General features: G+C 53.2%; 1 protein-coding gene across 1 annotated transcript; it reads left to right on the top strand.

Moving 5' to 3' along the window:
• Positions 1-3687: 3687 nt before the first annotated feature.
• On the top strand, positions 3688-9195 carry FOXF2 (forkhead box F2; the record flags this gene model as incomplete). Its single annotated transcript, XM_084279995.1, is given in 4 exon segments — positions 3688-3723; positions 3725-3790; positions 3792-4893; positions 9029-9195. Coding segments are annotated over 4 exon segments (1371 nt in total).
• Between the last annotated feature and the right edge of the window lie 5246 nt (positions 9196-14441).

Genomic DNA, 14441 nt, shown 5'->3' with positions numbered 1-14441 from the left:
AGGCAGTGCTGAAAAATTTTGCGAGTTATCTTCACGGGAAGCCAGCCAAACCCATGTGGCAATACCCCAGGTAACCCCTTGCAAAATGCTACGAGAGGTGCCTGTTCTGTGCGGGGAGCATGTCTGGGGATGCTTTTGGGGTCAGGCTAGTGTGTTGTGTTGTTGTGCTTTCCCACCCCCATCCCCCCCAAGGAGAGGTAGGCCCCTGCATTCGCCCTGAATGTCCTTGCCTGCCCTTGAGGTGGGAGGTGTCTCACCCTCTAGGATGCCATGATCATCTCTCCTTTTCCTCTGCCTCGGGAGAGAGACCTACTCTTCAACAAAAGATGGGAAGAAGAGTCCTGATGGCAGCCTTCGGGAAGACGTCTATAAAAAGAGTCACGCCTGCTGCCCATTGCGTACGCAAAAAGACAAAAAAAAAGGGGGGGGGGGGGAGGAGGGGGGTCGGGGAAAAAAAAAAGGCGGAAAAACTTCTCCAAACAAACATCAGGATCGCACGGCTACTGCCAGAGGTCCCGAGAAGTCAAGAGGTCCCGGGAGCAGCACAAAGGACGGGGCAGGACCGCTGCGAGTCCCTTCCCATCCCGGCCTCTCTGTTGCCTCCACCGCGGCGGGGCTGCCCCCCGCCCCCGCCCAGCCAGTCGCCCTGGGGCTGCCGGGACCGCCGGGGCCGGGTGCCGGTCGCTCCGCTGAGGCTTCTCGGTTCCTCCAGCTCGTTAAAATGCCCGCATGCCCCTCATGCGGAAAGGGATCTCTGTCAGCCGCTGTAGATCGAGATCTAAATCCAGGCACCCTGAAACTGACAGTTGGAGGAAAATCCTCCGGGGCTTAAGGAAACGCACTTTTACAATACTGGGGGGATTTGTTTAACTTTCAGTCTCGGGTTTAATTGAAAAAACGCTTCTCATCTGCGGGACGTCAGAGGAGAGGAAAGAGCCTGGAGCACGCAGTTGAAAAAAGGGAGGAAAAGAACAAAAAAAGAACAAAAAGAGAGGAATTTTTTTTAAAGGACTCCAAGATGACCGTAAACATTTATCTTTCATATTTGTCTCCCATTTTCTTAACTGGTTTAGTCCAAGTTATTTCATTTAGCACACGAAGCAGAGGGGACTCTTATGAACATGAAACTGAAACCGCAATAATGAAGAGATTTCCTAGAATAAAAACGATGATTATAGAACAACATCTGAGTAACCAAATCTGCCAAAAAGTTTAATTTCCGTATACTCTGGTAAAACAAACCAGTTGTGCTCCAAAGCCGGGATCAGCTCAGAAATGGATACACCAACCAAAATAAACATCTCCACCAAACAGCAAATGCACTTCTGTTTAATCATGGGCGCTCCAAACCATCTTTTAAAGTCTCGGGACCACGTCTTGGAGACTCCTTGATGCCGTGTTTCAAGCAAGAGTCCGCTGCGAAGAAGAGGACATTGCTAACAGGTAGAAGGCGGCTACCTGGATGTGTTACCCCCCCATACACACCGCACCCCTCCCAACCGCATCCCCGATTCTTGTGTCGGGGCTGGGTCAAGTCGCGATTGAAGCCGCACGCGGATCTCTTCCACGGAACTGAGCTGCCCGGCTCTGCCGCATTGCCCGTCCCGTCCCGCACGGCGGAGAAAGCGACGACGACTTCGTATATCGCGACACCTGTGTTGGGAGCGAATGACCCTCTTCCCCTTCGGCTAGTATGACTGGTCAAAACGAACCGCCTGAAACGGGGGCAGGTTAGGGTGATTTCCAGGCAACTTGCTCCCCTCGTCGCCTTTAGTGCGCTTAGCCTTCTGAAGACCTCAGAAATTACTCGAACGTGTCATCCAAAGGTGACATTTAGGCAGATGTCCCGCCGCGTGAAGGCTTAAAAGGACGCTCGCTCGCCGTTCTACAGCAGGGAGGGATGTTTATATATAAAACCGCGGATTTTTCTTTTATTTAATAGTCTGAACAAGGCATTAACAACGACACCAGGAACAGCACTTCGGCCTCCCTCCTCCTCTTGTGGAAAAAATAGATTTTTAATAATTATTATTATTATTTTTTTTTGCGATGGGAACAATTTAAATCGATGCCCCAGAAAAGGTAAACACGGTCTATCCACGGGGCGATTATTTTTTTCTATTAAAAAAGTGTAGTAAACATTGGCGGGGTTGGTAGTGTTTTTCTTAGCTGATCCTCAGATACAATCAAGCCATTTTCGGACACATTCCCATGTATGTAGCAGTGGTGATCTGGAGGAAGCTGTCGACGCCTGTTCAGTTAATTTAGGTTTTCTTTGTCTAATTACTGTGGAGCTTAGGGAAAAGGAGCCGGGCTCAGGGCAGTAAACTGACACTTGGGCTCTGTGTGTGGTATCCAGGCAGAGTTTGATGGAAAAAGCCTGCTTCCACTCAACTGCAGGTCACTGTCTGGGACCAGCCCCACCCCCTCCCTGCCCGTACCCACCAGCGAGCTCTCAGCACGGAGCTGCGCTGGAGACAGACGGACACACAGAGACACACACACACAGAGCTGCAGGCACGCTGACACGGCGTCCCCCTCCGCCCGCGTCTTTTCCCACCCCCGTGCCTTTGGTCCAGCATCCCTGTCTGCTCTGCCTCTCGTCCTGCCGCCGTCCTCCTTCCGTCTCCAGTTTGATCTTGGAGCCTCCTCCATCATCTAGGAGCAGGCCTCTGCCTCTGCCGGCCCCTCTCCTCCCTGCCCCCTCCGGCGCCCCGTTTCCTCCTGGCAAAACAGCGTTTGCCAGCACGCGTGACCCACCCGCTGCACCGGGGGTGGGGGGAACGACACGTCTCCAGGGGACGGAGGGAGGGTGCATCCCTGGTCCTTGGACGCGATCCCCGTTGCCCTATAAAAAGATTTGCATTTTATAGGGGGGTGGGCGATGGCAAGGAGTAGAAAAGAGTCTTAAAACCCGGAGGTCTAGCAGGCTTGAGGAGCAGCACACACCGCCGCCCGGGGCGCCTCAGGGTGGGCGACCCCCTCACACGTACCCGTGCCCGCACCCGGCGGCATCAGTGGCCGTGTGCCCCGGGGCGCACCGGCGGGCTTTAGGGTTGGCAGCCGCTCCCCTCGTCCCGGAGCCATGCCGGGGAACAGCGGGGCAGACCCGTGCCTGCGGGGCCGGGGGAGCCTCGAGGAAGCGGTAAACGGTGTCGCTGCGCGCTGCGGGACCGGCAGCGAGAGTGAGCCGGGGATAGTGCCGCCGCCGCAGCAGCAGCAGCGCCTCCTGCCCAGATGACGGGTGGACAGAGGCCAGCTGGAAAGGGGGTGGTCTCTTGTTCCCCCTCTCGCTCCCCCTCTCTGTATCTCGGCCGGATTCAGGGGGGTCTGCGGGGAAAGAAAAAAAAAAAAGGCAAGATTGAAGAAACTGATAGGCGGTCGCTCTGTGCCTTTTACGCAAGAAAAAAGTATATATGAAAGAATAACAGTGCGGAAGGGATTGAAGTGGGGGCGGGCGGGGGTGGGGGGGTGGCTCTTGCGCTTCCTCCCCTTGCCGGATTAGGCAGCGGGATGGTCCCCAGGTGGGGGGCAGAGAAGGAAGCGGAGCGGCGCTGAGCGGAGCCTCCGCGGGCGGTGCGGAGTGGGGAGGGCGGGGGCCGGGCCGGGGCCGGGCCGGTCCATCCCGTCAGTGCCTGGCTCCGGCGGAAAGCAGAGGAGCCATTGCGCAAGGGACCGCGGGGAGGGATGCGCAGGGCGCTGCCGCCGCCCCGCCGCCGCCGGCCGTGCTGAGGAGGTGCCCGGAGGACAGCAGCTTCCACCTCCCCCCCTCCCCGCTCTCCCCCTGCGGGGCACCCCCCGCCCCGGTACCCACCCCGCCCGGCTCCCCCCCTTCCCTCACAGCCTCACCCCACCCTGCCCCATTCTCCTCCCTCCGCCAGATGACCACCGAGAGCGGCCAGCAGCGGCTGGAGCCCCCCGTCCCTCTCCGCTCCTGCAGCCCGGCTCCCGGAGTTCTCCAGATGAGCCGGCCGCCCTCCTCCGCCCTGGAGACCTCCACCTCCTCTTCCTCCACCTCCACCTCCTCCTCCTCCTCCTCGGCGGCGGCGGCGTCCTCCAAAAGCAAGAAGGCCAGTTCGGGGCTGCGGCGGCCCGAGAAGCCCCCCTACTCCTACATCGCCCTCATCGTCATGGCCATCCAGAGCTCGCCCTCCAAGCGCCTGACCCTCAGCGAGATCTACCAGTTCCTGCAGGCCCGCTTCCCCTTCTTCCGCGGCTCCTACCAGGGCTGGAAGAACTCCGTGCGCCACAACCTCTCCCTTAACGAGTGCTTCATCAAGTTGCCCAAGGGCCTGGGCCGCCCGGGCAAGGGCCACTACTGGACCATCGACCCTGCCAGCGAGTTCATGTTCGAGGAGGGCTCCTTCCGACGGCGGCCCCGCGGCTTCAGGAGGAAATGCCAGGCGCTGAAGCCCATGTACCGCATGATGAACGGGCTGGGCTTCGGCGCCTCCATCCTCCCGCAGGGCTTCGACTTCCAGGCGCCACCCGCCTCCCTCGCTTGCCACTCCAACGGCTACAACCTCGACATGATGCCCAATGCCATGGCCAGCGGCTACGAGGGACTCAGCAGCGGCCACCACGTCCCGCACATGTCGCCCAACCCCGGCTCGACCTACATGGCCAGCTGCCCGGTGACTGCCAATGGGGACTACGGCCCCGACAGCAGCAGCAGCCCCGTGCCCTCCTCGCCGGCCATGGCGAGCGCCATCGAGTGCCACTCGCCCTACACGAGCCCTTCGGCTCACTGGACAGCCTCGGGTGCCTCGCCCTACATAAAGCAGCAGGGCATCCCCGCCGCCAACGCCGCCTCCTCCGGCATCCACTCCAGCGTGCCCTCCTACTCCCTGGAGCAGGGCTACCTGCACCAGAGCCCCCGCGACGACCTTTCAGGTAGGAACTCGGGGGGGGGGGGGGGGGGAGAGGGGAGGCGAGGCAGGGGTGGAGGGGAGGCCGACGCCGGAGAGGTTTTCTCCGGCGACGACGAGGGCTTCGCGCGGGGAAGTCCCGATCTCCACGGCATAGGAAAAAGAGGGGCATTGTCTGCAAGAGAGAATACGCGTGGGTTGGAACTGTTCTGTTTGAGGGACGAGGGCGGGGGACATGGGGAGGGGGTCTGTAAGCACGGCTGTGAGCATCCCTCCTCCTTGCCCAGAGCCAAGAAGGAGCACTCCGTGGAAAACCTAGCTCCGTTCCGAGTCCGTCCCGGCTTGCACATCCCCCCGGTGCCGGCGACATGTGGGTAGCGGCGATAGCGGGGCGAGCCCCGCCGCCCCGGAGCTGCGGCTTCACTTCGCGGGTAGCTCCGCAGGGCATCGCCGCCGCCTCGGTAAACCGCGGGCTGTGGAGACGCGTCGCGGGAGTAGTAATAATAATAACTAAAAAAAAATTTAAAAAGGCGTTAAATATTATCCCCAAAGCCCCGCGGGGGAAGGAAAGAAAGGGAGGGAGGAAAAAGAAAAAAACAACCCAACCAAACCCAAACCGCTTATCTTGAAAAATGCGAGTGAGATTAAAGCGGATTTAGTGTATTTCTGCAACCGGAGGGAAAGAGTTTTCTGGTCTCTATCTCCCACCCCTCCACACACACCCCCCGGCCGGTGATTACAGACAATGTCTGCTCAGAAAAATCCGAGCACAAAAATGGGTAAAAGATGTTGGGCTCTTACGGGGAAATTTTCCAAATAGCCCTTTTAAACGTGGGTCCCGGAGGTTAAGCAAACAAAGACAGTCTGGGCTGGACCACACCGAAGAGGATTTTAGCCTGACTTAACCCCTATGAGAGCGGGGTCTTGTTCAATTTTATGGGAATTTCAACAAGTAACAAATACAGGCGACCCTCAGCTCTGGGTCCCCTCCCGCCCCCTCCTTGGGCGACTGTCAATCACTCTCCTGTCCTGCGAGCCCCGCAGCCTGTCCCGGCCTCCTCACAGCCTGCTGCCGCCGCTGAGGGGAGGGCGAGCTGGGGAGCCCGGCCGCCGGGGAAGCCGCTTTGTCATCACCGCAGAAGTGACTTGGGGTGTCAGGGAAAAGCAAGCTGTTGCAGTTTTTACTTCCTCAAAAAAATACAACCCACAAAAAAAATTAAATAGCCCTGCTGTGGCTCCTGGGGAAGAGGCGGCTGTGGAGCGGGTGGCCGTCTTACCGGGGTTTCGGCTCAGGGTAGGGATGCGGGGACGCGCTGGGTCCCTAGATGGGCTCCTCTGTGCACACGGGGCTCTGCTGCGGAGGTTTAAACCCACTTTTCGGGGATTCAGGTCGTCCTTTCTTGTGGTTTTGAGGGCCGGGGCAAGAGGCCGGCGGGTTCACGAGGGCATCCCCCGCCGAAATGCGGACCTGTACCGTTAAGAATTTCTGCTTCGGTTTGTTGCTTTTGCTGCTGTTACTTGGAGGCTTTGGTTGTTTGTTTTCTTTCCTTTTCCTTTCTTTGGGGTTTCTACTTTTTGTTGTTGTTGTTGTTGAAATCTGTTTGTTTTACTCCTTGCTGTCCCCGGGGGCCGCCGCGCAGGGCCCACCGGGCCACGCGTGGTGCGGGAGCGGGTCTGGCCCGGGAAGCGGGGTTGGGAGGCAGCTGCCCCCTCCTTCTGCCGGACACCCGAGGTGGGAAAGGAGATTCCCGGGCGAGAAAGTTTCATTTCGGAACAGTCCAAGAATAGCTCTTCAAAACAAAAAGCAGGGGGAGAGAACCAGGATTCCGGCCCCTCAGAAACCTCCACTACGGTTTCTGAGGCCAGGGCGGTTTGAATCGGAATCGTTTCTGTTCAAGGACGGATAAACAGATACAGACGGGCCGATGGAGGCTTTCTTAATGCCGAATACGAGTTTCCATTTCCAGCAGCTCAGATTTAATGTCACCACTTTGCAAAACGGTGTCTCTCTACTTATTTTCTACAGCTTCAGGATCTGAGCCCAGGGCTTTAGTGTAAGCCATCGTTGTCCCTTGATTAACTAAAAAACCCGCCAAAACAACCCCCCAAAAAAGCAACCGACCAAAGAAACCCCTTCAAAAAACCCTCTTTTTGTTGGCTTTTTGTTTGGGGTTGGTTTGGGTTTGGGGTTTTTTTAGCGGATCCAATTCTCACTCGTGTGTGCTACGTAAAATCTCTGCGGCGAAAACGTTTTGGTCGAGCGAAAGGAGATGTGGAAAAACGATCCGAGAGCCTTCATTCGTAATTGTTGCCAGCGGTAATCTTTCTCCTCCTCTCCCCACAAAAGCAAGTGTATTTCGCCTTTCCCTTTCTCTTAGTTATACGCAAAGCGAATTCGGTGGCAACCGCTCTTGATCGGCCGATAATCCTCTACTGCATGACAGCGACGGGGCGGCCTTAAAAAACTTGAATTTCCATCAGACCCAAGAATAAGAGAGGAAAAAAATTGGAAACAGGAGGCTCGGTTCTGCTAAAAGGATTTCGAAGCTGGGGAGGGATGGGGGGCGGGAGGGGTGGGGGGTAGAGATTTTTTTCACACACTATTAAATCCTGCTAAATGATTGAATCAGGATTGTAATAAAGTGCACCGGTTTATGGTGAGCATACCAGCAGGGTTATTAGAAAGCCGAGGAAATCCAGCGAAATAATCACTTTTATAAAGTGAGCTCCGCGGGGTGAAGGAGGGGACAGTGCCGGAGGAGAGGGGGGCTCTGCGCGCCGCCTGCGCAGCGCCGCCGGCCGCTGCCGCCGAAGGGCTTGGCTCCGCCACCCGGGGGAAAAGCGGGTACGTCTCCCTCTTTTTTTTTTTTTAATTATTATTTTTCCCTCTCTCCTTCTCCTTCTTTTGCCACTTTTTTTTTTTCTTTCTTCCTTTCTCTCTCTCTCTCTCTCTCTTTTTTTTTTTATTTTTTTTTTTTTTGTCCCCGCTCCTTGACCCTCAGTCAGATTTGACAGGATCCCGCTAGCCGAGTTTGACATCCGCAAGCCAAATCAAATCTCTCTCTGGCTCTACCCTGCAGGCCTTTTGCCTCAGGCAATACTCCCCTCCCCGCCGGATCCTGCAGGAACCCTGCCAGACTAAAGATCCCACCACGGGCCTACGGCGCGGGCTGGCGGGGAGGGGGAGGGGGGGAGAGAAGAGGTCTCCCATGCGGCCCGTGACTTTGTACCCCGAAGGGCTGCCTTAGGCTGTGGGAAAAGAAAACGGCGATTTGCGATGTCATTTACATGTCGGTGCCGCGGCTGTATTTCGCTTGGTGTCGTTGATGAACCGTAGGCTGTCCTCTCGGTCTGTGTCACTGCGTTTATGAGAGCACACACGCGTTTAGGTGCGGACGCTCGCACACGCACACGCATAAATAAATACGCTATCAACACACAAACGGGTCGTGGTTGGAACTCAACCTGCAGCCGCTCAGGTCAAAAGCAAAGACCTCCCAGGGACGGGGTGGGGAGGGGTAAGAGGGAGACAGGATGGCAGTCAGATTCAAACGGCTTCGGCGCATCCAGAAAACCGCGCGAGTCGCATCCTCTCCTCGCACACACGCACTCCTTCATCTACCCCACACGCGGAGGCTGGACTAACCGCACACGCCGATAAATACGCAGGAGAAGGGCAGACAGCAACGCCCGTGTGCCCACACGGGAGGGGTGGGTGACACGCGTGCTCCCGGGATGCAGCCACTCATGTGTCCGTGGGCACTCACCTCCACCCGCTTTCCTCTGATCAGCCCGTGTGCCACGGGGTCGTACCCTGAGCGGGCACGGGGGTTCGTACCCTGAGACCTGAGCGTCCGGGGGCTATGGGGGAACTCGGGGGGAATCCATGTCCCCTCCTCCTCCCTCGGGGAGACGAGACCCGCCGCTTTCTGACCTGCAAGTGGGGCAGGCTTTGCCCCGGGAGATCGCCCTGCTAGGAAAGCCAGAGAGGGGTTCCCAAAATATTTCAAAGGGGGAGCAGAGATCACGGGAAACGAAGACATGTGTCAGCTCCGCTGCAACGCAGCCTCTCCTCCCTGCGGGAGAGGGAGGAAGGGCTGCTCCGCCCGAGCAGAGCTACCCGGTTTCTAAGCAGCTCTTGTTATTTCCTTCTCTTGCAGTGGGATTGCCTCGCTACCAGCATCACCCCTCCCCGGTGTGCGACAGGAAAGATTTCGTCCTCAATTTTAATGGCATTTCGTCGTTTCATCCGTCCGCCAGCGGATCTTACTACCACCATCACCACCATCAAAGCGTCTGTCAGGACATCAAGCCCTGCGTGATGTGAAGGCAGCGCCCCAACAGAGACACTCGGGTGGCATCGAACAGAGCCGAGGTATAGACGGACCCACGCAGAATAAATAAAATGTGCACTCTGATAGCATTGGTAGTACACGAGTCACTTAGCAAAGTTACCTAAGGAAGCAGTGTTTTCGGTCCCCCTCCGCCCCTTGAAGGACACGTACAGCCGATGTAACTCTCCACAGCTCGTCCCCAAAGAAAAATGCCTTGCGTGACGTGTTGGGGTTTGGTGGCACCTAAGTGTCCTTATGCCAAGTCTGACCACCTTAATCACAAACCGCCTTTCTGCGACCTCCTAAAGAATCGAGCTGTGGGGAAGGGAACAATTCGATATATTTTTATACGACAAAGTGTCTGTGAATAGGAAAACTAAAATCTCCCAGCTCGGCACCTGCGAGGACTCCCCCCTTTCATTGCTGCCTTAGCGGGAAATTTACTTCTTTATTATTATTATTTTTTTCTCTCCCCGAGCCCCACCAAGGACACTATGTATGGACTTCAGCACCGACCCATCGATATTATTAAAACAGTATTGTTTAGCCCTTTCGTGTATAGACTTTAAGAACAGTTCCAATTGTTTTTTTCCAGTATTGCAGCAATACAATGTTTTGTGATTTTTTTTTATTTTTACAAAAGTTGTTTTCTACCACAATATTTTTAAAAAATTATTTTAAATAAATCTCGTGTATACTCACACACTATTGCTTTAAAAGGAGAATATATTTGCACTTATGTATACTTTTTACAGTTTGCCAAAATATTTTGATGTACAAATTTTTTTTTCCAATAAAATGTATATAAACGACTACGCGCTGGATAGGTCATTATTCTCCCTCGGCTTCTGGGAAAACTCTTGCATCCCAGCATCTAAGATTGTTAAAACTGCAGTCCCAAATCTTCCAGCCGCTGGAGGTGGAGGAGAGGAGGGAGAGGTCGACCCGAGGGGGCCAGTGCCGTGGTCTCTGGGCTGCACTGCCCATTCGCTTCCACTTCCCACAGAGTTTTTCCCCGCTGCTGGATAGACTTTGAAATAACCGAGAAAGTGGACACAAACCAGCAGTATTCTGTCTTCGAGGGCTCCCCCAGAACCAAATCGCCCTCCTCGGGGCTTGGGGCTGTGTCTAGTGTGCCCTGTCCCCGTCCCGCCTGCCCACGCAGCTCCCGTCGGAGTCCCTTTGTACCTCGACGGGGTCTAGCCAGGTGTGAGGACAGCAGCCCCTCTGGGAGGCGGGGATGCACCCGGGAGGGCACGTCACGGGTAGGGAAGCGAAAAGGCTTCACGATAAAATACAGCTTGGTAAGTGTTGGGGGGCCAGGAGGGAGCACGGAGAATGGCGTGACCACTGGGCGGGAAAGAAAAGAAAGGGGAAAAAGAAAACAAACCAAAAGAAAAAGGGGCCCCGAAGTACCCCAAGCAAAACAAACCCAGTCCCCAAGATGCAGCCGTACCCTGCGGGGGCTGAGCGGCGGAGCCGGCCGCCTGCTTCCCCGTGCATCCCGCAGACGTCCCAGCCGGGCCGAACCCTCGGGCCCCGTGGCAGCCCCGCCGTGGAGATGCCCACCGAGTACACCCGGCCCGGCCCAGCCCCGGGGGATGGCCGCGGCCACAGCCACGTCCCGCGAGCAGCCCTGCGAGGCCCCACCGGCGGGCGCAGCTCGCCGCCTCCCCCCGCGCAGTCCGGGCCGTCTCACGGAGGGCACGGATGCACCCCCGTACCCCAGTGAGCCCCGCAAGCCCGGGCAGCCCCGCCGCGCTGTCCCCAGCTGTCCCAAGAAGCTGAAGAGCGCGAGAGTTTAATCAAAATGATACTTGTATAGGTGTGGGGATGTACAAGCACGCAAACACACATCGTTACACATATATTCATATAAAATGATATCTGTGTAATTATACATAGAAATAAAACTCTCCATCTTTATATATATATATATATTTATGCTCAAACATGCCCTTTTCTTCCCCGAGCTTCTCAGGGCCTGTGATAAATTATAAAGTCAGTTTCAGAGTTTGCTCCGACCACAGTGCTGTGTTTACATTCTTTCCGAGGCAAGCCTGCATGGTCGTAATTTATATCCTAAACACTTGAACGTAACTTGTTTATACAGGAATGACAGGACCTCAAAGAGAAAAAAACTGCCGTCCTCCTCCTCGCCGGCGGCCGGGCGCGGGGCGCCAGTGCCCTCCAGCGGCACCGCGCCGGCAGCGCCCGCCCGCGCAGCCCCGCTCCCCCCGGCCCGCCGGGCTGCCGGCCGCGGGGGTCCCAGCCCCGCCGCCCCGCCGCGCTCTGGCAGCGCTATTCCTTTTAATTTTATGATTATCGTCGTTATTGATTTATCTCCCTTCCCGCGTTCTGAATGCCGCCGTATCCTAGAAAAGGCGAGCAATGCTCGCACTGCCGGTTCTCCCAAGAAAGGAGTAGGATCTGCTCGGGCATCCTTCAGTTTGGACCGCCTGTGTTGTCCCCGTAATGCCTTAAGACTATTTAACAGGCCAAGGCTCCTTTTTTTCCCCCCGTGAAAGCTTCCCAAGCGACGGGCGCTTCAGAAGCAGCGCTCTTTAGACACCAGTGTGTTCCTGGGTGTTTTCAGCAAAATGAACCCAGCCTCTTTCTTCAGGACGGAAAGGTGACCAGCAAACACCGGGTAGGGGAAAAAAATAAAAAGGCCGGATTTTTAGGTTCATTTGATCTGATTTTGTTTTGATATTCTGTTTTATTACGGTGTCTTCTACCCTAGGGATTCGGCTGTTGTTTAGTCTAAAGACCTCCAGTGGCCGCAGAACCAGTGAGAGTCAAGGCCAAGAGCTATGCCACCGAGAGCACAAAATAGTTAATGTTTCAGCCATACAGTTAAAAATTCCTTGCATCTTCTTGCATTTGTTAACAATCATTGAACATGTCCAAATACTTTGTATTTTGGAAGAAGAATTCCTCTGTTAGACATCCAGCACGTCGAGACTTCTAATCGCAGCAGTGGTGACGCAGCGCTCACCTCTGAGACAGCACCAGAGAAAGCTGAAATTTCTGCTTTTAAAACAAAACCAGATATTTGGGTATGTATATTTAGTCTGAGCATCATGAAAGAGCCCGGGAGGGGACACCTGAATTTGAGCATGTATTTGTTGGTGACCCTGTAGCTGTTATCCTAAAGTGAGGAGTGGTATAAAACACGGGAAGATGCATGTCTCTGCAGCTTTGTTAGCTCTTGCCCTTTTCTATGGCAACAGTCCACTCTTTTCCTCTTTATCACTTGTTATCTTTTCATCCCTTGCCTGCTGACACTGACATGTCCCTGGCTGCTTTGTCCTCTCTGTGTGGGCTGAGAGATGCCTAAGCAATACGCCTTTTCTTCTTTTTTTTTTCTTTTCTTGAAGGATGCTTTAGTCCACGTAGCACCCAACAACAACCCAGCCCACCTTCCCTGAGTCCGAAAATTAGGATCATTGCTGACTCTCAGCTTGGGGCTTCAGCCTGCGCTACCACTCACAACTCCTCTGTCTTTACAGGTGAGCACAAAGGAGGATGAGACAAGATAGAGTCTGGTCTGTCCAGATGGAGACCTTGTGTATCCCAAAGGCCACGTTACTTTTTTTCCAAGCAGATCAGTCGATCTAATGCGATAGCAATGCGTCTCCCGCAAACCTCGCCTGGCTAATGACCTCAGACCGCCACAGCTACAAGAAAGCTACGGCTACATTGCAAATAGTTAGTCATCGAGACTGATGGTGTAGCTCACATTTGGTGAGGCACTGAGGCAAATGGATTGAGCGTAGACTAATCCAAACATTTCCATTATTAGAGCACACTAGGCAGAGTTTCCGCAGGGTGGGAAGAAATCATGCTGGAGTGCCTCAAACAGTTTGCGTGTGATCCGCTATAATCTTTTATATATATAGAAAAGATTATATATATATATAAATTTATATATACATATTTGAATATATATATTTTCTCCATTATCTGGTTTCATCACAGTCTTACTGCCTCAGTGGAGGGATTTTGCTTGTAAGGGTGTTTATGTTACACAGAAAAAAAAACACTCAACCACTCCAAAGCTGGGATCATTTGGACAATTAATTTAACACTGGAAAAATTAGCCAAATGCAGAGATATCTTATGTGGGATTTGAATTTTTAGCTGGTAGTTGACCAAAGCATTTTTTAAAGCAGTCAGTTTATTAATCCCATTAAATCCTCTTGCCCATTATTCTATTAAGATCACCATTAGATTAATATCTTACTTTGTTTTGGGTCAGCTGGCAAAGTACTTTTAGCCAATACAATATTCTCAGTTTAGTGTAGCAGTTTTGGACTGCTTTGGAGGCAAAGATTTATTTATTTTATTTTATGTTTTTAACTCGATAACAATAAGCCTGATTTTATTGAACTAGAAAGATTTGCTCATAACATATGCATGAGGTAACATTTAAATAAGCCCGTTCAATAAAATGCTAGGTATGTCACTCAGGCCCTGAGAAAGCAAGGTGCTGCTTTCAATTATAATTTTAATATACCTGAGCATGTGAGTGCTCCCATTAAAGTCAATTGGATTATGCAGATGCTTAGGGTTAAAAGTGCTTTGCTGAAGAAGGATGATGGGACCAGAACTAAACACTACAGGTTCCTCCTATATGCTGCAGCTGAGCCTTGTATAAGAACTGGAGTAGAATATACCTGATTCATATACAGGATGAAAATTAATTCAAAACATACTCCAGCTTTGAATAGAGATGTATTTTACAAAACCTGCTGGCATTAATCTGCATGAAATACTGCCTTAGCTAATAAGAACACCCGGGCTTTATTTATACATTGAGCCATTTGATAGATACAAATGAAGAAAGAGGTAAATAGAAGCCAACATATTTTTGAATAAAAGCCCAGAGGTTCTCTCAGAGTTCAATGATCTTTGTGTCTAGATTATAAAGAATTCAGAGCAGCTTCGTGTGACTTGCCAACTACTGAATAGAGCTCCAAAACATCTGTAATATTAAACAACTTCAAGCCTCCTTTTTATGCTTGTTTTCATCCAACAGTGATTTATAGAAATCTATTGGCTTCTCCATTGGTCATTTCTAAAAAGAAATATGCTGGGAGGAGGAGGTTTTAAAATTTGTTGGGACACCACTACCAAGCTGCAGCTGGAATTAAAAGTATTTTAACAGTGGATTTAAATTTATTTAGGAGATTATGGAGAAATGTTAACTGCACTGCATCGGTTATTTTAACTATTG

Source organism: Gallinula chloropus, assembly GCF_964237585.1.
Source record: "Gallinula chloropus genome assembly, chromosome: 2".
NCBI classification, from domain to species: Eukaryota; Metazoa; Chordata; class Aves; order Gruiformes; family Rallidae; genus Gallinula; species Gallinula chloropus.
This window is presented reverse-complemented; position numbering and strand designations above follow the sequence as displayed.